Here is a 25,721-nt window from a genome sequence, read left to right on the forward strand (position 1 = left end):
TGACATGATCTTTATCATGTTATCCCTTTAGTCATCATTTTTCTTCTTTTAACCCTTCACAAGCTTTTTGTTTAAAATTAAAACAATGAATTTTTATTAGATCACTTCTCCTCCATTATTATTCCCCCCTCTTATTATGGTTATTTTTAAATTCATAATACCTATCTTGAAACTTTGAAAGATGAGCAGTTCCATTAGATATGAACATATATTTTATTATGCCTTTTGGAGATAAGATGCGAGAGGTTTGAACTCATACACCCGTGTAACTCAACACACACCCAAATCACTACACCATGACCCTATTGACAAATTTGAGGTACATTAGATTCGTGTCCAAATATAAAAACTCGTAGTATAACTAGGAGCAGCCTATAAAAATCAGCAGCATAATAACGAACCAACTGCTGTTGCATTAAGACGAATCTGAAATCAATGTTTAGACGTTTGTTTGTAATTATCATCCATAATCCTACGAAAATATTCTTCTTGACATCGCTCCCTCACACACACACACACACAGACTCTCTCTCTCTCTCTCTCTCAAACACAAGCACAGAGAGACAACCTCAACTAATGGCTGCCTTTCTGACACTGCTCGTGATCTTGCTGGGGAGCTCGACCGCCATCTTTGCTTTGTTTGAAGACGAAGTGGGCGTGTGGGACTGGTATCTTCCTTTCTTTATTTATTTGTGAGAATTCTAACAGCTGTTGTTTGTTTCGCGTACATACTCTCTGTGCTGTGTCCTACAGCTACTCTATCCACTCGGTGCAGCAGTCCTTATGTGATAGCTGAGGTGTTGTTTGTTTGTTTGTTTGTGCTTGTGTGTCTATGTTGCAATTCAACGCGATGGTTGCACACCAGAAAAGCTGGTGTGTTTTAATTTTATCATTGCACTTCATGACGGCTGAGTGTCAATGGTCTGGAATAGGAATACACTGCTATGCCGCTAAATGCTTGACCGTTTCACCTTTTTTGGTTGGCTTGGAATTTGAAGGGGGTAGTGTATTATTATTAGATTGATGTACATCCAATTGATTTGGTGATTTTCTGCTTCAGGCATAAAAGATACATTGGCAGAGTAAAATATGCCGTGTTTCACACATCTTCAAAGGGAAAGAAGCAAGTTATAGTGACTACAGAGCAGAACGTGGTTGCCTCTCTTAATGTCCGCAATGGAGAAATCTGTGCGTGCTTACAAAATATGATGTTATTTGGGCTGAAGTGTATTGGAAAGGTAGATAACCTCCATAATGGAATTAGTACTCACATGATACTGTCTTTCCTAACAGTTTGGAGACATGTGCTAGGAGATTTTGACAAGATCGAAGGTCTTGACATTGTTTATGGAAAATGTAAGTACAAACGCCATATGAAACTTGATCATGAATATCCTCCATGGAAATTTTGGGTCAGGCTCGAGTATATTTGCAGGTTTGTCAACCTCCACTTAGCAAGAGTTCATATGACCCAAGGCTTTGATGAAAATGCTTAATTATTGTCATGCTACTGGTTATTAATGCAATCTATAGGTTGTGCCCAAGTGTGAACCAAGGGTTGGGGATGAGAGTTGCACCTCGATAGCAACCAAGTGATGACAGATTACGTGCTATCCGCACAAGTGCAAAAATGGGCATTTTACATGGATGGAATGCGTGTGTACCCCAATAGTGCATGTTTGAAGGTGGGGAATTTTGTGGGCATACAACATTTAGGATGTAGTAATAGTAGTGCAAATGGAAAAATACATTATGGCCTTTCAAGCTTCAATTGATATGTATTCTATTGGAGAGATAGAGACATCATCACACTAGCTCAGAATTGAGGTAGGATGGTATATGCATGTTTGCGGATGCACACGTTTGCTAGTTATGCCACCAAGAGGTTGAGTCTGAGGAGCAATTCATTTGTAGATGTACTACATCTTATGAGATCAGAGAGAGATTTCATTGCCTTTTTCAACAGGGGTTTGGGTCTCTCCTTAGGGTGATGTACTATGAGGATCTTATCGGAGCTCTGAATACATAGAGAGAAGTTTTTGAGGAGTCGGAGAGGTAGAGGCAGTGAGCCAGCAGGTTCTTATAGATTTTTTTCAGTGCTAGCTTACTTGGTGCTACTACTACAGTAGTGTCACCACACCATCGTTGAGTTAGAGGGGTCACAATAGACCAGGGCAGCCACACTCTGTAGAGTACAATGCCCACCACCCCGTCACCGTGCCCAACACTCTAACCTTCAAGAGATTTTGAGACATCATTGCTTGCCACCGAAGAAGAGTACCTCCGTTAGTGGATTCCATGTCTTAGACCACCCCATGATAGATATTCTTGTCTCGAGGAGGGTACGGGTGGGACTCTATTGTTAGTAGTTTTGTTAGCTCATGAGTGAGTTTGGGCATGTGGCTTAGTGGGCTAGACATTGTAGTGATTTTAGGTATTTTTTATGTGCCATTATTATGGTGAGTCATGACTTATTGGCTTGTGAGACACACTTATTTCACTTTGCACTAGTTGAGTATTTGCTCTGATTTTTTTCTTCTTGTGCTCCTAAATTGTGTTACCGTTTTTTTTTTTTTTTTTTTTCATTCAGATGCCATTACTCTTTCAGGAGGGAACATTTTGAGGGCATGGAACATTAATGATGGACATTTGATATGGGAAACATATTTATATCCATTTATGTCCCCTCCCATCCTCAATGTTACACCAGTAAGCTTCTATCTTTTTTTCACTTTGTTTTCATGCTCTCACTCTCACTCACTCATGCTGTGTCTGTCTGTCTGTGTGTGTCTCACTTTCTCTCAAAAAAGCGGCAGCCTTAGCACTCGCTTCTCATGTTGTCACTGTCGTCCTTCTTGTTGCTTCTCTCTCTCTCTACCCCCCCCCCCCCCCCCCCCCCCCCCCCCTCGTGCGTGCACACACACACACACACGTATTTACGTATGTATGTTTCCTTTCCACATTTTTTTTCCCAGGACATAGCAGGTTTCCTCCCCTTTTGGAGGACTTGAAATCAGGCAATATTTTAGTGGATTACATTTTGAGTCTCACAGGCAGATATTCAGGCTCAAGAGGTGTACCATCTACCTCCAGGTCCTTTGAGAGGGGAACCTAGTCCCTCACCTTTGTAGACAAAGTCTCCTTTGATTGCAAGTTGGCCAATTTCTCAGCTTTTGCCTATGTATATGCTGCCTGATGGAAGCAGAGGCCTAGAGGTGGGTGGACAACAAGAAAGAATGAAGGCAAGAGAGTGAAACAAGGCTCCCAGACTGTGATCTCAGGCCAATACTGAAGTGAGAACTGAAGTATGTACAAGTATGTGGGCCAATAAGGAGGCAAAAGATGAGAAATTGGCCGACTTGCTATTAGGGAAATGGTGGACCTTAGTAAGTGGGCCATGTGGCATAAGTAGTGATGCCTGAAATGCAAGGAAAATGGACACCCAGACTTATGGTGCAAATTGCCCTAGACCAGGGTGCAAACACCCTGATGATGCCCACAATATGGAGCTAGACATACTAACTGAACACACTTCTCAGTGTCACAAGGGGAATAAGAGCCTGAATGAGATGAGGGGCTACAAAGGGCATACATGCAAGGGGCTGAGGGGTAAAAGGGCATACTAGCAATGGACTGAGCAGTAAATGATATGGTACCCCTCTCAACCATGTTGCAAAATGGGTGCACAAAAAAGTAGAGAAGCAAGAAAATGAAGCTGTATTGAGAATCCCTCATGTGAACAAGTATTATGAACAATAATATATCGCCTCGTTGTGACTAGCAGGGCAATAGACCAAGTTGATATCCCTTGCATGAAGCTGTTCTGTAACAAAATCATGGTGAATGTCAATGTGTTTCATGTGGGCATGAAACACAAGGTTTTGTGCTACAGTGCTACTACAATACCACATTGATGGTCAGTGTGCATAAGAGTTTGCTCTTCAACTAAAATGTGTACATCATCCAACAAATGCCTCTGTGATATACATTCAACCACAGATGACAATGTGGTGATAGTGGATTATTTCTTGCTCAACCAAGAAATGCGTGCATGTCCAATAAAGAAAAGATTACCATGATTGATTGACGTGCATCGACATCATCAGCTCAATTTGAATCACTAAAAGCATGTAGCTTGAAGTCACCTTGTTGGATAGAGTAAGCCAAAGAGAGAGTACCTTGCAAGTAATGAAACACAGTTTACAACTTGCCAATGTGTATACTTTGGGCTGTGCATAGATCTGCTCAAATTGGAAATTGCATACTGAATATCTGGCTGCCTGTTACATGAATATACAAGGCATCCAACTGTGAAAATGTGCTGGAAGCAGGAACACGGAGATGAGCAGAGATGAAACACAAAAGAACAAAGGAACACTGATCTGGAAACATTGAATACAAGGCTGCACACAATTAGACCCTGCACATTGCAGAGTGTCAGTGAGGGTGCTGAACTGGTGGCAAAAAATCAGAGGAAGGCATGGATTATTAGGAATGGAGCCAAGAACAGACTGACCTGCTGCAATGCCAAAAGATAGGACCTAAAACAGGTCAACCAAGATGAAGACAAATGTTGCCAGCTGCCTACGTGGCTAAAATAGGAATACACTTGTAACTCCAATAAGTGATCAGTGCATAGTGTAAATAGGCTAAAACAGATTGGTGGAGGAAATGAAGAAGCAGCCCTAGTCTCCACCTATGATGTTAGCTGGCCCTATTGGATGAGGGTGACCTTTTGGATAGAGGAAACGACTGTTGGGAATCTATGATAGCTTGCGGTTTTGATGAGGGAGGCCTGCTGGCCCTGTTGGATGAAGGCGACCTGATGGATGGATGAAACAACTGTTGGGAATCTGTGATAGCTTGCATTTTTGATGAGGGAGGTCTGGTGAAAGCTGCATTTTGGGGAGGAAACCTGTAGAATGATGAAAGAAATCTGCTAAATGATGAAAATTTCCTGTTGTTAGGTGAATGCCTTCAAAATGATGTTACCAACTGGTTGGGGGACTGTTGACAGGCAGAAAAGGGTTCAAAACAGGTCAACTGGTTGTAAGGTACAAATATGCAATAGATTGGATGGAAAATGCTGCAGTAGATGGTTCTGGATGCTTTCTTTTATGATGATACCATGCGAGAGTGCACAATGGAACATGAACATGGAGAGAAGAGGATCTGAGATGAAACACGTAAAAACAGAAGAAACACTGATCTGAAGACACTAATAGAAGGCTGCACACAATCAACCCCTGCATGTTGTGGAGGTGCATCAGTAAGGGTGCCGGACTGATGGTAGAAGATATCACCGAGGAAGATGAGTGAGAATGATGATGGCTGGAATGATGATCAGGGAATGTGAGGAGGCATGGACAGGGACAGTTTCTAAATAGGCAATGGAGCCAAGAACAGACCGACCTATTGTAATGCTAAAAGATGGCACTAAAACAGGCCGTCCATGACGAAGACAGATGCTCCGAGCTACCCACTTGGCTAAAATAGCAATGCACTCCACTAAGTGGTCAGTGCAGGTGAACAAGCTAAAATGGAGAAGAAATCCTAACCTCCACCTATTGTGCCTGAAATGGAGAAGGCTGAATGAAAATAAACTGACAGATCGTGACATTGACAAAGCTCCCAAAGTCATCATTTGACTAAGACCGAGGCTCACAAGCAGGAGATGTAAATGGAAGAAGACAGAATAACATGCCTACTAACACCAACAGCCTGACTATAGGTAGTGACATGAAATAATCACTGATATCATGCAAATACATTTTGATATTGGCTCCATTGGAGTGTTGACGAATTTGCAATCCTGGAATTCAAAAGGTGTAAGCAATTTTTGACTGTATTTAGCCCCCAAAAGACCAATACCCTTGTTATCTTATATATGGAATTTCCAAATAATATTAAAGCAGTCCCAAATTAGACATAGCAAGTATCTCCTATAATCACCCCCATCTTTTTTGACATAGAGGTAGATTTAGTTGGACTATTCAAATCTTGCCTAATGGAAACAAAGGTACAAAGGTGAGTGAAGGAGGATAAAGATAAAAAGCAAGATGATGGAAGAGAAATTTGTGAGAAATCAGAATCAGCTAGGGAGGAGAGAGAAACGAGATAGTGATAGTGAGTGGGCTGAAGCAAAAGAGTAGTACAGTGTACTTGCTAAACTGAAACATAGAGTGAAAGTGCAACTTTAGTTTAGGTCATAGGTTGACCTAACCAGCCTTTCACCAATGAACTAGAGTTAGGTTTGTTTACTCTAGAGCCTAGTGTCACTACTTTACGTTCCTAAGACACTAGGTGTGTTAGCCAGTCATTACCTGGACAGTCAGTGCCACATCAGCACCGTATGTCAGAGGAGGTGCCATGTCATCATTGCCACGTCAGCAGTGCAGTCGGACTGCACAGTCGGCCAAATTTCTGCTGTCGGCTGCATTTAATGCAGTGGACCTGATGCTGTTTTTAAATTATTTCTTGGCTATTTATAGCCGGTTCCTGTGGCACACTTTATCATTCGCTCTTCAGTGATTTCAGATTCTGATTTTGAAGATCTGTTGGCTGAGACAGACTGTGCTTGGGCTGATGGAGATTGAGGTCATCAAGTCGGAGACATACACAGGTATTTTCTCTGCCCCCTTGTGTATTTCTGCACTCTTATACAGCATACTACACCGCAGATTTTCTGTGTTTACACTATCTCCTTCTCTCTCTCTCTCTCTCTCTCTCTCTCTCTCTCCTCTCTGTGTTCACTCTCTCTCAGTCTTTGTCCTACTCTTCCACATCGCTGCACTTTGACATGGTGTCAGAGCGGTAAAGATGGACTGACTGAGGGCTGAACCTATCTGAAGAGGAGATTTCAGCGTGACACAAGGTTGCTTTTCCAGGTTTCGGGGGCGAGTGGGAGGGTTGCACATCGGATCAAGGCTGAAGCGAGCGTGGGCATGCGGGAAAGGAGTCTAATCGGTGAATTTGCTGCAGGTTATTGCTGTTCGAAGGAGAGGAAGGCTGCGTTTAAGGCCTTCCATTGCAGATTTTACATTTTCATCGCCTTTGGCGGGTGAAGACGGTTTGGGCAGCGGAGGAATCAATCCTAGAAGAGTGCGTTTTCATAGTCAGAGGGGGCTGTTTTTTGCGTTTGTGCAGGTATTGCAGGTTAACATGTCTACAGAGACTGATTTGGAGTTCCAGGCGATCATGGACAGGAAGATGCCTGTCCTACCGGATCTTCCAACGGATCAAAAGCTTGATGGTGACAATTACCGCATTTGGCGGGTGATGATGTTGGCCATTTTAGAGTCTTATGATTTGGCGGAACTAGTGATGGAGGAGATTAACAGGCCCTCCGTGAGAGATGAGTTCAAACTCTCTTCCAATGCTCGTGCGGAGTTGACCAAGGCCCAATCTTATTGGGACAAATTGAATGCTAGGATTCAATCTTTTTTGTTTTCGTCTTGCACCACAGCCACGATAGCTCATATCGAGCATTTGACGGTGGCTCGTGAGATATGACTGGAGCTCGACCAGATATATAACCGGATGACCCTGATGAAGAGGGTTTCTTTGGAGGTGCAGATGCGGACTTTGTCCGTGAATAAGTCTTTTTCGCTTGGGGAACACATTAACAAGCTTTGGCAGCTTCAGATGCAAGTTCAAAATGCAGGGAAGCCTATTTCCTCCGAAGACATGGCGATCACTTTACTATCCCAGTTGTCGCCACGATTCGGTACTTTTTATTTTGCTCTTATTGCTTCAAGGCAGGAGTCGACTCTTCGGTGGGAAGAGTTGGTTCCTATGGTCTTGGACCAGGAGGAGCAATTGAAGGGACAGAATGCTTCCAAATCAGAGGCATTAGTTGGTCAAGCCTCTTAGAAGAAGGGGAATGACCAAAAGAAGAAGAAGGAGAACAACAAATCCAAGAAGGACAAGGAGAAGGAATCAACTTGCCATATTTGTGGTAAGACTGGTCATTGGAAGAAGGATTGCCCCGACAAAGATAAGAAGGATACCAAGAAGAAGGACACAAAGGACTCTGGAGCGGTGGCTGCACCCTCATCAGCTGCTTTTCTACACTTAGCAGTCATTGAGGACTCTACACCGACAACTTCTGATGTTGCGATGACAGCTCCCCAGGCTCGAGAGTGGATTGTGAACAGTGGTGCCTCACGGCACATGACTCCTTCTTCCGTTGGTGTTGCGACCTTTGCATGGGCAGATTCTCATTGGAGACAACTCTTCTGTGTCTATTGCTGCGCGGGGTGAGATGCAGCTTATTCCAGATGGATGTGGTGGTACCCATACCTCTGAGGTGTTGCATGTGCTAGGATTGGGGTATCATTTACTTTCAATTCATAAGATTTGTGCTCTTTACCTCTTGGTGGAGTTTGACAGTGATACTGTTCGAGTCCTTGATCGTGGATCGAGGAAGGTTCTCTCTGCAGGGTATGAGAAGAATGGAGTCCACAAATTGAAGTCTTTTTCAGCTCTTACTTCTCTTCTTCTTACTTCTCAGACAGAGTTCGAGCTATGGCATGCTCGGTTTGGCCACTTGAACTACGAGTACCTTCAGAAGGCATCGTGAGGGTCCTTTGTCTGAGGCTTGCCGGACATAGTGGTGAGCTATCAGCCATGTGTCTCCTACATTCGTGGGAAACTACATCGGGATGCGATTCCCAACAAAGCTTCTAGGAGGTCTACTTCACCCATGGAGCTTGTATCTACGGATCTTTGTGGCCCGATGAGGACCGAGTCCCTGAAGGGAAGATTGTACTTCATGTTGATCGTAGATGACTACAGTAGGATGACTTGGGTCTATTTCTTGACTTTGAAGTTGGAGGCTTTCTCTCATTTCAAGGATTGGCTTCTTTTTGAGGAGAACCGTTTTGGCCGGCGACTGAAGACCTTGCGTTCAGACAAGGGAGGTGAATTTATGTCTAACGAGTTTGCTTGTTTTTGTGCAGATAGGGGCATTCATCTAACACCAATACTTCCCAAGAGAATGGCATTTTGGAGTGGAAGAACCGAAGTGTGATCGAGATGGCACGCACCATGATGGAGCACCGACAGACATCTCAGTTTCTGTGGACCGAGGCAGTGGCTACCACAATTCACATCCTTAATCGATCTCCCACTTCGGCCGTTGACATGATGATACTTTTTGAGGCTTACTTTGGGACTAAGCCTGATGTCTCTTATTTCAGGATCTTTGGGTGTGACGCTTATGTGCACATTCCGAAGACACAGTGTGATAAGTTCGAGGCGGCTTCCCGACGACAGGTTTTTGTTGGCTATAGCTCCCAATCCCAAGGTTATCGTTTGTTTGATCCCGTTAAGTGGGATGTCTACACGAGCCGAGATGTACGGTTCGTGGAAGTACTGGCTACAGAGAGCGAGGAGCACCTCGTTCTTGGAGATCCAGGGGAGAGTTGGGCTCCCGAGATAGTTTCTTTGGAGCCAGAGTCTCTTGATGGAGTTTCTTCTTTGGATTCAGAGTCTTCTCTTCCACCGGCCACCCCCGAGGAGCCTCTGCCGGTGGATGTTCCTGAGTCTTCAGCAGATGGAGAGCGACGGGGAGAGGTTCGGGGAGAGGTTTGTCCTCCTCCTCGTTGGGCCCGTGACACCCTCCGAGATTCAGGGATCGAGGGGGTCCCTGAGGAGTGGGAACCAGAGGATGGACCGTGGAGGTCATGGAGGAACTAGGCACATTCTTCGGAGCTTGTTTGCTCCAACTATTGTTTGCTGATCCGTGTTATGCAGGATTGAGAGCCCACTTTAGTGAAGGAGGCTTTGTAGTTTGATCATTGGCGGAAGGCCATGGAAGCCGCGATGGAGGCTATTGAGAGGAATGGCACTTGGTCTCTTGTGCCTCGTCCCTCTCACAAAAAGGTGATTGGTGTCAAGTGGGTCTTCAAGACCAAGTACCTTAGCGATGGTTCTTTGGACAAGCACAAGGCTCACCTTGTTGCTAAAGGTTTTGCTCAGCGCCCAAGCATTGATTTCCATGATACTTTTGCCCCCACTGCTCGTATGGCGACTATTCGAGCTGTTCTTGCCTTGGCTGGCCATAGAAGATGGCCTATTTATCAGTTGGATGTGAAGTCGACCTTTTTGAATGGTGACTTTCAGGAGGAGATCTATGTTGAGCAGTCTCCTGGCTTTGGATCCTCGGATGGGAAAGTTTACAGGTTGAAGAAGGCCTTGTATGGCCTCAAGCAGGCTCCGCGTGCATGGAACGAGAGGATTGACTTGTTTCTTCAGTCGAAGTTGGGATATCAGTGCTCCAAGGCCGATCCGCAGCTTTATGTGCACACTTTCGAGGTTGGTCGTGTGTTGTTTGTGTTGTATACTGATGATTTGATTTTGACAAGGGATCATGCACAGAAGGTCCGAGAGACCAAGATAGCTTTACATCAGGCATTCGAGATGACGGATTTGGGGCTTCTTCATTTCTTCTTGGGTTACAAGATTTATCAGTCTCAGAGGGGGATTTTCATCTCTCAATAGTGGTACATTCAGGAGCTCTTGGTGACTTTTGAGATGGAGACTTGTCGGCCCATTACTACTCCTATGGATCCGAATTTGAAGGCCACTTCACACTCAGACTCTCCCGTGATGGATGCTTTACGCTACCGTCAGTTGATTGGATCCTTGATTTGGCTTCTCAACACTCGTGTTGATCTTTGTTTTGCTGTGGGTCTTTTGGCAGGGTTCATGACGGAACCCAAACAAGTGCATTGGCAGGCTGCCCTGAGGATTCTTCGGTATTTGAGGGGGACCTCTGACTTAGGGATTTCTTATCCCATAGGTACATATGCTTCCGATTTGATTCTTGTTGGAGTGACTCGGATTGGGCTAGCGATGTGGACCACCGACGGTCTACTACATGCTTTTGTTTTATCTTGGGTACAAGTGTTATCTCTTGGAGTAGCAAGAAGTAGCCCACGGTAGCCCCTTCTTCTACTGAGGTGGAGTATTGGACTACGTCTTCCACCACATGTGAGGTTGTGTGGCTTCAGAGATTGTTGGAGGAGCTTAGCTGCCCCCAGACTCGTCCTACTCTGCTGTGGTGCGACAATGAGAGTTGCATTGCCTTGGTACGGAATCTAGTATTCCATGCTCGGACAAAGCACATTAAGATCTAGTATCACTTCATTTGGGAGAAGCTTCTGGATGGGACCATTGATGTGGAGTATTGCAAGACGGAGGATAATCTTGCAGATTTGTTTATGAAGGCGCTTCCCCAGGCTCTTCTTCGGCAGCATTCCAGATCCCTCAGTCTTTTCACCCGTCCAGGATCTGAGAGGGGGTGTTAGCCAGTCATTTCTTGGACAGTCAGTGCCACGTCAGCACCGTACGTCAGAGGAGATGCCATGTCATCATTGCCACGTCAGCAGTGCAGTCGGACTGCACAGTCGGCCATATTTCTGCTGTCGACTGCATTTAATGCAACGGATCTGATGCTGTTTTTTAATTATTTCTTGGCTATTTATAGCCGGTTCCTGTGGCACACTATCATTCACTCTTCAGTGATTTCAGATTCTAATCTTGAAGATTTGTTAGCTGAGATAGACTGTGCTCGGGCTAACGGAGATCGAGGTCATCGAGTCGGAGACATATGCAGATATTTTCTCTGCCCCCTTGTGAGGACTTGTTTGAGGCCATAAAGAGCTTTATGCAACTTGTATAACATGTGCTTTTTCCCTTTAATCACAACCGTGGAGGTTGTGACACAGAAACATCCTCATGTAAATGCTCATTCAAGAATGCTATCTTAATGTTCAATTGATGTACTTTCTAGCCATAATTTGCAGCCATAGCAATCACACATCTCACTGTACTCATATGGGATGTGGGAGCAAAAGTTTCCTCATGGTCTATGTCCTTCTGCACATAATGTGTTGTCGCACGGAATATGTGCAGGAGTTCGTGAAAGTTGCTCATCGCAGGAATGCTTGGCGAGACGGAAGCCCCCCTTCACAAAAATCGCTTGTCGCAAGGACTCTATGCAAGAAAATTTTCAAAAAGAAGTAGAGTAAGGCAAATATCTCTTATTAAGATTCAAGAAGCCTCTTCGAAGATTTGAGAAGCCTATTTCAAGAAGCCTCTACAAAAATTCGAGAAGCCTCTTTCAAGAAGCCTCTACAAAGAATAGGATGATGTGAGATCTGTTAGAGATATCATTCCCTGGACAGCAGTGTTGCAGAGCAGTACGGCCAGAGTGCCACATAAGCAGTCGCAGGAGCCATGTCAGCAGTCGGACTAGTTGCCATGTGGCAGGTGTACAGCAGCAGTTGGACAGGTGTACAACAGCAGTCAGACAGTTTTTATGCACTCAGCTGCATTAAATGCAGCTGACATGATTCTGGCCATTCTTTTTGTGGTATTTTTCTGCTATTTATAGCAGTCCTCCAATAAACTTTGCCCACTTGCATCTGACAGAGATAGCCTGCTGGTGATAAATAGCACGCGGGCTGACAGAGATCGAGGTCCTCAAGGTGGAGACGTATGCTGATATTCTCTCTGCACCCGTGTATATTTCTGCATTTCTATACAGCATTCTGTACTGCAGATTTTTTGCGTTTCGTTGTCTCCTCTCTCTCTCTCTTCTCTCTGTGTTCACTCTCTCTCAGTCTTGGTCCCACGCTTCCGTATTGCTGCACTTTGACAAGAGCACTCTTGATATAAGTAACTTTTCAAGGAATAGGGTACCTAGAGCACCACAAGTGCCTCCTTATATAGTTTTCAAATACACTCATTGTGAAGAAAACTGCTAGTGTTTGCATTGAGGAGACACAGAGTGTACGACCACGACAGAAACACAAAGAGACAGACACAGACACAAAGGGAAAAATTCAAACCCTAAACGCAAAACTCAAAAACTCAAACCCTAAACGCAAAAACTCAAAACTTAAACACGGAAACTCAAACACAAATAGAAGAAGGGAGAGAGAGAACACTACTCTGAAGTGAATGAATGCTGTAAATGAATGTAAGAGTGTACAGTGTGCTCAAGGGTAGAGCAATATCGGAGTGTGATGTCCAATCGGAGACGGACGGATCCCAAGTTTGTGACCACCACTTGGAGTGTGAAGAGAGAGAAAACTGTAAAATGATGGTCCCAGAGGTTGCTGGAGAACCAAATGCAAGTTGTACAAGATGTAGAGGGCAGAGGGTGGCCCTAGAAGGCTGCAAATGCAGCAGACAGAGTGTCGCTTGATAGAGGAGGGCTGCCAATTGTCGCCAACTGCGAGAAGCTGCAAACGTAGAGAATAGATAAGGTGGGAGGTGTTGGCGATGAGGAACATGGCCAAACACAGTAGGAGGGATGGCGCCAGACAGTGGGCGACAACTAGAAGAAGGCGCCAGGGCATTGCAAGGTTGGATGGAGTGGTGACAGCAGTCACAAAGACTGGACAGCCACGTGGAGGTAGATTGATGGTGGCTGAAATCTGCCCTGGAGAGTGTGAAATCTGCATAGACGGAATAAATCTGAATGGGGGCAGCTTGTCTATTTATAGATGTGGAAGGGCATCCCAAAAATTAGGGTTTTCATTGAACTCTCTTGAACCGCTCCCCGTTTTAGGGTTTTTACTTTAAAAGAGCATTTTTTAGTGTGTTTTAGGGATGCTTAAGAGGCTAATCAGCAAGTAATGCATATTTTACCCCAACACCTCCTCTCACGCCCAAAACTGAGCCGAAAGGTTAGACCAACCACTGTGATGTTTATTGACCCCAAGGCGTTCCATCCCAAAGCAGCTAGGGCATCAGACAAAGGGTGCACGTCAGCTACCCAGTGGCCTACCAAGATTGTAGAGGCGATGGTTATCTTACCAAGGGAATCCAAGTAGTCACCCCACAGAGGACAGGGCATTGGACAAAGGGTGCACGTTGGCTGCCCAATGGCCTACCAAGCCCTACAAAGGCAGATGGAACCGCATGGAACTTTTTTTTTTTTGTTTTTTGAATAAGTGAAGTAAATTTTATGGGATGCGACCGATTGAGTAATAGTGACCCAAAAGACGGGAGTAGGGAGGGTACATCCAATATATCACAAAACAGTACAAGCTAACCCATCCACTCAGGGTGTTGATGACGAGGAAAAATAGGTGATGAGATATCCATGTGATGAAGGAGGATGGTGGTGTGGTGACAACTACCGCCGGTGGAAATAGCTTTGGATTTGCGTAAATGGTGCTTTGCACAATGAGATGCAAAGTATGCTATATGCTGAAGGATGCTCATGCAGTAGGTGCCACTTGGACAGTGTCCCTCATGGGGAAATTGTTCACTTGCCCAAGCGCTCTAGTACAAAGATGATGAAATCATGCAATGCAAAGGGCAAGGTACAACTGGGGGAAGAAGCCGATGCCGAAGACAAAGTGCCGAAGCCTGTAGAATACCAAGAAGGGTAGGAACCCCCTCTCAACCTGGACGTAGATGCTGAAGAAGGAAGAGAAGCCTGATGTCGGTCTTCATATGGTGCCAAGAACCATAAGGAATGAAAGAAGATGAAGTGGATGAAGCACTCCGCTAGAAGAGCAAAGAGCAAGGTAGAAGTCACCGCCATGATAGCATCGAGAGAAATGCTGCACGATCCGCCTCGGAAGGGGAAACCACCATGCTGGAAGAAGAGCAAGCACTCCTAGGATGATGAAACCATGAAAGGAATGATGCGCAGCCCCATGTCTCTAGCCTAGGCAGGACCAAAGCAATTTGCAAGTTAGTCCTACATTGAAAGACAAAACCCTGAAAAAGAGATGAGAATCTGCAAACACAGAGGTTAGTGGTGAGATGCTCCAAAGCAAAACAGAAGAGAAAGAAAATCTAACTCAAAATAAATGCAATGAATGTGTATGTGTGAGTAAATGCAGTGGAAGACAAAAGAATGGAAAAGCTAAGGACAATGAATCCTATGGGCCCGACTCTAAGAGTGTAAAAAATGAATGCTAGAGTGACCTAGGATATTTGAAAGGACCTAGAGACATACTAGTCTAAGAAGGTGGCCACCATCGCGCACGTCCAGTAGCAGGGCTTTGCCAAGGGAACTTTGACAAGGTGGGGAGGAAGGTGAGATAGATACATGAAGTGCAACGGGATCGGAACCTGCAGACCAATCAGCCAGTCCCTCAAGGGTAGTGAGAGAGATGGGCTGCTGAGGTTGTACTCGAGCCACATGTCCAACAGCAACAACGGGTGCTGAAGGAGCAGATGAAGCGAGAGCGGAAGGCATAGCCCCACTGGGCTGTGCAGTTGCAGTGGTCTGTTGAGGCTTTTTAGGTGGAAGACCTTGGGCCTTGGAGCGACACTCCTCGTCCACATGGCCTACTCTCTGGCAGTATGTGCAATGTTGGGGTAAAAGGCCTTTGGGCCTGCCCGTGTACAATGACTGCCCATATTTTTTATTCATATATATATGAAAGTGCAATAAGGCTGTCATAATGAAACCAGCCTTCCTTCTTGGAATGGTTGGTGATAACCTGATTTAAGAGTTAATTACAGCAATAAATAAATGCACATAAAATGAAACACACTTTACCATAACATTCTTGGACAGTATACACCCTATTGGCTCCAAAATTGGTGCCCCTTGCGGTATTTTTTTAGCTTTCTTTCAATTGGAAGGAGTACAACTTGAGATTCTTCAATCTCCTCCTCCTAACCAATTGCTCTTGCTGTCATAAATGACCAGCAAGCCTTTTGGGTCATTTGCCCCTTGATTCACCTAGGACTTCTTCTCCAATTTGACCCTTGGCTGGCCAAATGCTGGCCCAAATCAATTCGGGATGGGCCGGCTCCTAAAATCCCTTGATAATCTTCAATTATCAGCTGCTGATTTCAGTCCCTTGAGCCTTCAATCTTTGGCACGGATCCCAAGGTGACTGCTAAACCCTAATTTCTGTTGTAAATTAGGGTTTACTGCAGAAATTACAGATCAGCCCACCAAAAATGGCTGAGATCTCCTCCGAATGGCTGAGAATGGTTGAGCATAGGCTGAAGGAGATAAGAGAATGCTGTAGAGAGAGAAAATTCTGAGATTTGTCGCGAAGAACTGATCAAAATCAGCTGCTGCCCTGTTATACCAGCCCCAAATGGATGCACCAACAACAATAGGAGCATCAGAGGCTATGATCTTTAGGAGAAAGTGCATCAACAGCAATTGTCAGCTTCCCAAGGTCAAGCATATGCAATCTCCATCACCAAAATGGTCTCCAATGTTTGGGAAATGGCACCAAAAGCTGGCAACAACAGTCCAACACATCTTTCCAACAGCTCCAAAATGAAAAAAACGAGATTTCCCTCTCCCTTCAGCCCTATTTAGCCTTTCCCTCACTTGCATGGGAAAGTTTTTCCAAGTGGCAGCTTTCCTAATCCATTTTCAGCAATTTTCAGCCATTTAATTAATTTTCAAAATTAATTAATTCCGAAAATTAAAAAAATTAATCCATTTTCGGCAATTTAATTAATTTTCCGAATTAATTAATTTCGAAAATTAATTCAATCCTTAATCCATGCCCAAAAAATTGACCTTGCCCATCCAAAAATTAATTGGCTAGGCCATTTGCAACCCAAAGTGGTCCCATGCATTAATTGACCCTTGGACAAGCATTAATCCATTAATTAATGCCTAGTCCAATGGCCAATTAATGGTCCTAGGGGCAAACTGACATCAAAATTCACCTAGAATCTAACAAGTGTAACTTGTCACAACTTTTGTCTTTGATACCCATCTTTTTCACAGGGTCCTTGGACCTTCAACTGTAAAAAAAGTAGCTTGCATCTCACATGTGCATCTTTTAATTACACATTTGATTAATCCTTTAATTAAATGTTAATTAAACATAAGCAAAGCATTAAATTTTCACGTCCTCATGACACACAACATTGTTGGACAGCACCTACATTGTGTGTGCTCTTCTCTCCCGCATCTCCTGCATCCCTTTCAACTGGTATTAGAGCCACTCTTTCGCGGGCTCTTCCTGGCATCTACACAAGATATGAGAGCTTGCTTCTCACTCAGTTCTCAGCCATTCTTTGGCATGAACAACAGGGTTTCATGAAGAGGCAGCCATAGCTTCCATCATTGAAGCTTGTTCTCTTCACCTCTTGTTTGGACTTGTCCTAGGCTTGTGTAGGCCTATTGTAGGCCTTCATTGGGCTCTTGCTTATCCCCTACCCACCCTGATTTGGCTCCTCAAGTATAGCAGCATGCTCACGCTTTATTTGCGTTTGTTTGCAAAAATGGCTCAAAAATCACTCTTTTTGTTATATCTCGAGCATTTCGGAATCCGATTCAGGTAAGGTAAGAGTCTAAGTTGGGGTTTTGGCACGCTCCGGACGTGATGGTGATGTCAGATTTGCCAAATCCTGATGACAGAATATTGTGCAACAGATTTCAGGTATGAGAACAGCATGTGTTTGTATGCCTATGGCTTATGTGATGCTTCTACTGATGTCTATTGATACCAGATCACTTGTGGATGTTATGTCTCTTATGTGAGACGCATTTGGAGCTAATTTAGCTCAGCCATTGACTGTTTTGAATAATCCCAGATCTGTCTAAAACAGGGCAGCCACTTGCTACTTCAATTTTATGTTTATAGGTCTTGGCATTTGATGCCCGATTATGCCCGGTTGGTGCCTATACATACGGGAATTTGATTTGTCTAAAACAGGGCAGCCACCTGCTATTTCAATTTTATGCTTATAGGTCTTGGCATTTGATGCCCGATTATGTCCGATTGGTGCCTATACATACGGGACTGTATGTCTATGGTTTGCCTATGGATTTGAGCTTGGATTGAGCACTGATTTGCTCAATTTACAGAGGTTATATGCTGCTGGAAACTTCAGGGCTGAAGCTATTTAATGATTTGCCAAGTTATGCCTATTGCGTACAGGGTGCTCCCGGCTACTTGGGTTGATGTATTTACACATTTGGATGATGCCACATGGTTCTTCTATGCTTCGAAATTGTTTTGAGCTGAGATTAGAGCTCAATTTTATGGTTCATTGTCACTTCCTTGCAGGAGGCATTTCACTGTCATGACATGGTTTATGTCTAGGCTATCCAGTACGGGTTATGATGTCTTGGTGAATTCTTTATGCTTTGGCTGTGGACGGCAGTTGTTTGAGCTCGTCTCGACACTCATTTGAGTATCCCCTTGAGCAGTTGGACATTGACTCCGCTTTTTCCGTTACGACTTGGCTTTTTCCGTTACGACCTTGGATGCTATATGGGATTTGATGCTCCGATTATGGATCTTGGCTATTACTTGGATCCACTTATAAGTATTGAGCAGAGACTGCTCCCTTGTTTTGGCAGTTGCCTATTGAGCTGTGATTGCTCGTTTGCATTTGATATGCGGGATACTTACTGATCAGTGGACTTGGATAGTGCTTGGGATTTACAGTTATGGCCGTCTTGCTTCTCTGTTGTATGGCATCTATGCTATTTGGGTTGCTATTGCTCGTGTATGTCACGGAGCAGTTAATCTTTATGGCCACCCGTGTATGCACATGGTTTGCTGCTATGTATTTTACAGAGCCTCTTACCTAGATGCTTTTACACAGATATTTGGGCTTTTATTGGAGCTTGATTCTTGTAGGTTTATTTGCCACCTGCCGTTCTTGACTGGACATGTATGTCAGTACATGGTATGAGACACTGCAAAGTTATGTATACTCCTATGTTTTGGGGATACTTATGCATTTATGGCTCCGAGGCATGCTTATGCTTTTATGGCTGCGAGCTACAGTGGTTGGATATGCCATGCTTTTGTCTGCTAGGCTTATCCGTGTGGGAGCTTTTGCATCCGTGGTTGATACCTTTGTGTTCTTCCCTTTTGGTTTGGATGAGTCCCCTTTGCAGTATGCTATGACGACTTCAACTCTTCTAGTCATGCAGACAATCCTCTTGATGAGTGTGCTCTCTCTGATGAGAGTTCCCCTGATTCTTTGAGCTCCTTGGATGTATTGGACAGCCCTACTCATGCTATTACAGAGCAGTTGTCCTCTTCTACAGGTTTTACAGGTTCTGTTTGCTTTCATCGTGGAAAGACAGGGCATGTGAAGCGTAAATGGTTCAAGTGGATTAGAGAGCAGAAAAGATTACGCCGCACTAGACATGAGAGCAGAGTCAGTGATACAGTAGGTGAGACCACTGTTGATAGTGGTATGGTGTATGTAGTTATCCATGATGATGCATCTGAGCCTAGACTCATGGCATTGTGTTACCCTGTAGAGTACTTGCTCAGTGATACGGCCTATACCTTTGATTGGCTTTTAGACAGTATGGCATCTTGTTATGTTACTCCGCATAGAACTTGGTTCTCTTCTTACAGGGAGGTTGACGGATGTATTTCTTTGGGCCTTGAGCAGGATTGTCATGTTATTGGTATAAAGGATATACACTTGGCTTTACCAAATGGGTCTTCTCTTATGCTCCGTGATGTCTTGTATATACCTACACTCAGTAAGAGCTTGATATCTGTCAGTCAGTTGCATGGTGCAAGATATTATGTCTCTCTTGGGGATACTTCATGGGAAATCCGTCGTGGTTGCTTGGTATTGGCCAGAGGTGCTAGATATGACAGTGATTATGTAGTGCATGTCTCTCACGTGGGAGATTCTATGGTTGCAGTTATACAGATACCACATGCATTGTTATGGCATTGTCGCCTAGGCCATGTACGACGCACTGAGATGGATGCTTTATGTGATATGGGCTTATTGCCTGCTCTTCCCCATGCTACTTGCCCTCATTGTACTCATGGTCCGTGCAGAGCCTCTTTGGCTTATGGCGATCGTGTAAGGCATGCTCCTCTAGATCTAGTCCATGTTGCAGTGTATGGACCTATGCCTTCCCAGTCACTTGGTGGAGCGTCGTATTTTGTGACCTTCATGGATCATGCTACCCATCGTGTTTGGGCTTACCCTTTGGTATGGATTGAGGATGTTGTTACTATGCTTGACAGGTTTATGGATTTTGCTGGTAGCAGGCCTAGATACTTGTAGATGGATTATGAGAGTCATGCTATCTCTCCTAGCTTACGGATCTCTTGTCAGCAATATGGCATTGATTTCTTATGCCCACGGTATTATGGGATTGCTCATGGCATGTGCCTGACTTTACATGCAAAGGTTGCTTCTATTACTTACCACAGCTAGGTTGTCTTATGGCTTTTGGGCTAAGGCCCTTATGACGACAGTCTACTTGGTTAACAGGACACCGTGCTTGACTTTAGATGGTATTACACCGGATGAGGCATGGAGTGGTATGAGACCCTCCTATGATTACTTGAGGATATTTGACTGCCAGACCACTGTCAGTATGCCATATGAGCCTATGTCACGCAGATGTCTTCTCTTTGGTTATGGAGATGGTGACTTTACGACTTACAGGTTTTGGGATTTGGATGCCCAGCAGGTTCTACGTAGCTGTCATGCTGTCTTTTATGAGACACAGACAACTCTCAGGCCTCTTGATGCGCATTCACTGGGCTTTATGGCTGATTCTATAGCCGTATGTCAGTCTTCCGCTTTGCTGAGGCCGCATACTGTTTTAAGACCCTGTTTGACTTGTGTCCGGGATGCTGGCCCTCTTTTAGTGATCGACTCTGGAGAGTTTGGATGCTCTCCGCTGTCTTGTATGTGCCACGTTGATGCTATGTGCTACTCTGATGATGATGATATACAGCCTTGCACTCATGAGTTGTGCTGGATTGCTTCGTTGTATGGAGCTGCGGGATCACTTGCCTCCTGGATGTCTTGGACTTGGAGATTCCCGACACTTATTGCACAGCTCACTTTTCGATTGGGCGTTAGGTGAGATGTCATGATTCTTCATCCTGTCTCTTTTCTTTTGTTTTGTTTTTTCACTCCTCGTCCCATTGGCCTTTTAGTAGGAGGTTGTTGGGGTAAAAGGCCCTTGGGCCTGCCCGTGTACAGTGACCGCCCATATTCTTTATTCATATATATATGAAAGTGCAATAAGGTTGTCATAATATTGTTGGACAACACCTACATTGTGTGTGTTCTTCTCTCCCGCATCTCCTGCATCCCTTTCATGCAAAAATGGTTTTTCTTAGGGAGTTGTTGCCAAATAGGTCTAGATTCTTTGGTTCCATTTGAGGAAGACGAGTCACCCTTTGATTAGCTTGCCTTCGGATCTTGCAAGTTTTTGCCACTGGTGGTTTTCCCTCCCGAAGAAGAGGCAACCAACCCCTCTGCTCCAAATAAGGCTGTGATGAGGATTTCTTGTGGACTTGATCATGTAGCCTTGCGTTAGGCAAGAACTGGCACTCAAACTCGTAGAAGGTTGGGAGATGATGTGTTGAATGAAATTGAAGTATTTTTCGGGCAACTTATTCAAGAAGAATGTAACCTGATTGTCATTTGAGTCTTTGACTTTGGAGAGCCAATAGTGGCATACTCGGTAAGTAACCGTCTACATTCAGTTAGCTTGACTTTCAGATAATTCCCTTCCTTAATAGAAAACTCTTAAAGCTCAAAGTTGAGATTGATGCGCCGAGTACGATCACGAGCCGTATAACGGTCGAGAAGGCGACTCCAACGCTCTGATGCTAGAGAGAAGTGCTGCAATTGAGAGTAAAACTCAGGAAGCAACCCCTGCATCAGCTCAACATTGGCTGTGGCATTGCGGGCTCTCCATTGACGGATGTAGTCAGGGTGAGCTAGTCGAGGGTCTGGCATAGGCTCTAGACCAATGACGAGGTTCCAAAGACCCTGAGACTCAAACACTTGTTGCATGAAATTAGACCAAGTGGTAAAATTTGACTCATTAAAATGTGTCTTATCCGTGAAGGCATTCTTGGCCGTTGCAATAGGAGTGGTGTTGCTTGGAGATGGATAGTGTGAAAAAGTATAGTGGAGGTAGGAGGGGAGAGTGGAGTACACTTGGAAATGGGCCCCAGAGTGCCCACCAAGCATGTGGGTAGTGTGCAAGGTGGATCCATAGGTAGGGATGGGCTGACTAGGCATGGGCATGGTAGCCACATGAGGAACCCAAGGAGGTGGGATGGGAACACGGGGAGTAGAAGATGGGAATCCTTGTGTAGATGTAACCTAAGGAGAGTGTGAAGATGCACCATAAGCTGAGGATGGAAACCCTTGCGTATGAGTAGTCATGTGAGATGTGAACATAGTACGGGGGAGTTTCAGAAATGTGGAAAACAGAAATGGGAAAAACTGAAGTTTTGGAGTTTCGGCCAAATTTTGAAAACGGGGAAATGACTTTTCGGATTGTACACTAAAATAAATACAGTATTATGTGGGTATGTAAATATATCAATGCCTACAATAACATGTACCCAAATTTCATACAAAACTTTTTGAGTCCATGTTATATGATTGAAATCATGATTCATTACATATATCACCACTCATGAGTGAAGATTGAAGAGTTAAGACTCAATGGTTGAAACTTAAGACAACTTAATACAATTAAGACTCAATTTTCAAAATTGAAGGCAACAAATGAATTATAATTTATGACTCCTAAATCATCTATGATCTAAAGAGCAGTGAAGACTGACATTAAGAACAATAGAGATTGACATCAAGAACAATGGAATAAGAATCAAGATGCATAATAAATGAAATCAAGATACAATGATACATGTAACTATGTCATGTGAATAATTAGTTAAAACTCCAAAGTCCAATGAGCACTGAGCACCACCACTTCTTTGATCTGTCGGAGCCCTTGTATCCCTTGATTGGAGTGACCTGTCTCCAATATGGATCCAACGCCATGATTAGCCTTTAGGTAATGGGGGGAAGAAGAAGAAGAAGAAGAGGAAGAGGAAGAAAAGAAAGAAGAAGAGGAGGAGGAGCAAGAGGAAGAGGAAGAGGAAGAAGAGGAAGAAGTAAAGGCTAATGGGGGGAAGAAGAGGAAGAGGAAGAAGAAGAAGAGGAGGAAGAGGAAGAGGAAGAGGAAGATGAAGAAGAGGAGAAAGAGGAAGAAGTAAAGGCTAATGGGAGGAGGAGGTGGCGGCGGCGGCGGGAGCTGGAGTGCCCCGAAACGGACCGCAAGATGCCGAAATGCCGGTCTGCCGTTTCCGATTCGGTCCGAAACGGCCGGTCTGTTTCGGCAGCCTCGAAACGCCGTTTCGGGGTACTAAGGATGTGAAGCTGGGGATAGTGAGGGGGATACCCATCACAGTTGACCTAGGAGTTATGGGTGTGCTCATTTGCTGAAAGGTGAGAGGCACTATGTTAAAGGGTGGCATTCCCCCTAACGGAGTATCATGGTGCAAAGAGGTAGAGAATGGGGTGAAGGAAAAGGTGCTAGGAGCGGAGATGGGAGATCCAACCCCTAGGGTGTGTGATGCAGATGTGGAGTGTAATCCAAGGTTTGGAAAGATGATGAGAGGTGATCAAGGTGTGATATAGAAGAGAGTGGGATGGGAGGGAAGTGAGAAGTGTGTGTGATATGCTCAAATGAAACAGAAGTTGTAGATGTACCTGAATTTCGTCTGCTTCATGAGCCCCCTCTATTGAAGCTCACATATGCAAAGCCATCCAGATTCTGTACCTCAAAAGAAGAAACATGCGAGGGTTTTGATTCATGCAACACAAAAGAATTGTACAAACTTGACATTGGAATTGGCTGAGATGATGAAGATGGATAGCCAGACGTTTTGAATGCCGTATGTCCTCCATGATCAGAGAGGTGGCTAGCCTCACCAACCGGTCCAGATGTGGTAGCAAAACTGGTAGGAGGGGTGTAAACATCACCGTACTTGTTGCAATAGTACTCCTCAAAGTCCTCCTCTGTCATGTTATGAAATCTGGAATAGGAGTAGAAGAAGGTGAAGGTGAAAGTAGACTGTTGTCCTCCTCACCGAGTCCATAATGTCGTCTCAAGCCCTCCAATGATGGAGAAGCCTGATAAGACATCATAGGAACTGGAGAAGAAGGTGTTTGGGACATTGTGATTCGGGTACGAGTCGTATTGTGTGCCTCGCACAAAGACTAGCTCTTCTTGATATCTGCAGGATACTCTTTACAAGAGCACTGGCTCTGATACCTTGTGAAGAAAACTGCTAGGGTTTGCATCGAGGACACACTGAGTGTACGACCATGACAAAACACAAAGAGATAGACACAGACACAGAGGGCAAACTCAAACCCTAAATGCAAAAACTCAAAACTCAAACACAGAAACTCAAACACAAGCAGAAGAAGGGAGAGAGAGAACACAACTCTGAAGTGAATGAATGCTGTAATGAATGTAAGAGTGTACAGTGTGCTCAAGGGTAGAGCAATATCGGAGTGTGACTCTAATCGGAGACGGACGGATCCCAAGTCTGTGACCACCAGTTGGAGTGTGAAGAGAGAGAAAATTGCAAAATGATGGTACCAGAGGCTGCTGGAGAACCAAATGCAAGCTGTACAAGGTGTAGAGGGCAGAGGGTGGCCCTAGAAGGCTGCAAATGCAGCAGACAGAGTGTCACCTGATGGAGGAGGAGGGCTGCCTACTGTCGCCAATAGCGAGAAGCTGCAAACACAGAGAACAGATGAGGTGGGAGGTGTTGGCGATGAGGAACAGGGCCAAACGCAGCAGGAGGGATGGCGCCAAATAGTGGGCGACAGCTGGAAGAAGGCGCTAGGGCATTGCAAGGCTAGATGGAGTGGTGGCAGCAGTTGCGAAGGTTGGTCAGCCACGTGGAGATAGACTGATGGCTAAAATTTGCACTGGAGAGTGTGAAACCTGCACAAACGGAATAAATTTGAATGGGGGCAGCTTGTCTATTTATAGATGTGGAATGGCGTCCCAAAAATTAGGGTTTTCACTGAACTCTCTCGAACTGCTCCCCGTTTTAGGGTTTCCATTGAACTCTCTCAAACCGCTCCCCATTTTAGGGTTTTTACTTTAAAAGAGCATTTTTTAAGTGTGTTTTGGGGTTGTTTAAGAGGCTAATCAGCAAGTAATGCATATTTTAGCTCAACACTCATATCATGTTGAGTTTTGTTTTGGCTTTTCAAAAAAGGCCTAAGGCTTTTTGATACGTTTGTTTTTTTTTTTCCAATACTCAAAAGCTAAAATGTTTGTCAAAAATTAAAGTCTCTAAGGCCCTTTTAACAAATAGCCTTACACTTTAAGGCCTTAGTCTCCCTACTTCCACAGTGTTTAGAACGGCACCCATCTTGAGTCAACGGACTGCCCATGCTGTGTATCTTCTACGACCGTTCTGCCTTTCAGCCTGCGGAATATATGCTGACATGCTGCGTTTTGAAGGCTGATTCGTCATCCCTGCAAATTGTCAATTATCAATTATCATCATGGCCATCGAATTACCTGCATCATCAATAGACATTGTCATCGATCTTGCAATGTCATTAACCAGCCCTCGTCTTTGCTCGTAATGCCATCACATTGTGTTGATTATGCCATCGTTTCCCTGCGATGCGTGCGTTATCCTGCAGAAATTGCCATAAGCCATTATGCTTTGCGATTTCTTCACTGGCCGTTTTCTACATCATTAGTTGCCATCCAACTCTTTGAGCAGTCCTGATTAATCAGCAGCTATATTTTGATCAAAACTACATGCCGAATGAATAAGGTCGCCATGATCGTTAATGCTCCGCTCTTATAATAAATGCCAACTGGCCGCTGAATCAATCTTCTCTTCAATATTCAGAAAATGTAGCTTCAGGAACCATTTTTTTACTAAACCACATCGATGCTTTCATCATTG

At 44.5% G+C, this 25,721-nt stretch overlaps 1 protein-coding gene across 6 annotated transcripts in view; it reads left to right on the plus strand.

Annotated features, from left to right (window-relative positions):
* The first annotated feature begins 431 nt into the window (after window positions 1–431).
* LOC148026003 (uncharacterized) overlaps window positions 432–25,721 on the plus strand; it is a 90,930-nt gene continuing 65,640 nt past the window's right edge. For 2 of the 6 annotated variants that reach the window (XR_015693175.1, XM_087693240.1), the window contains exons 1-4: window positions 432–668; window positions 1,061–1,188; window positions 1,294–1,356; window positions 2,591–2,709. Coding sequence is in view for 4 of the 6 variants with exons in the window: in XM_087693240.1 (XP_087549366.1) it covers window positions 436–668; window positions 1,061–1,188; window positions 1,294–1,356; window positions 2,591–2,709 (543 nt within the window). In the remaining 2 variants the exon portion in view is untranslated. Of the gene's footprint in view, window positions 669–1,060; window positions 1,189–1,293; window positions 1,436–2,590; window positions 2,710–6,537; window positions 6,623–25,721 lie in introns of those variants that run through there. The other 4 variants (XM_087693236.1, XM_087693238.1, XM_087693241.1 and 1 more) reach the window with 4 other exon arrangements.

Source organism: Lygodium microphyllum, chromosome 14, assembly GCF_053477565.2.
Source record: "Lygodium microphyllum isolate KBCC chromosome 14, Lygodium_microphyllum_v1.1.10, whole genome shotgun sequence".
NCBI classification, from domain to species: domain Eukaryota; kingdom Viridiplantae; phylum Streptophyta; class Polypodiopsida; order Schizaeales; family Lygodiaceae; genus Lygodium; species Lygodium microphyllum.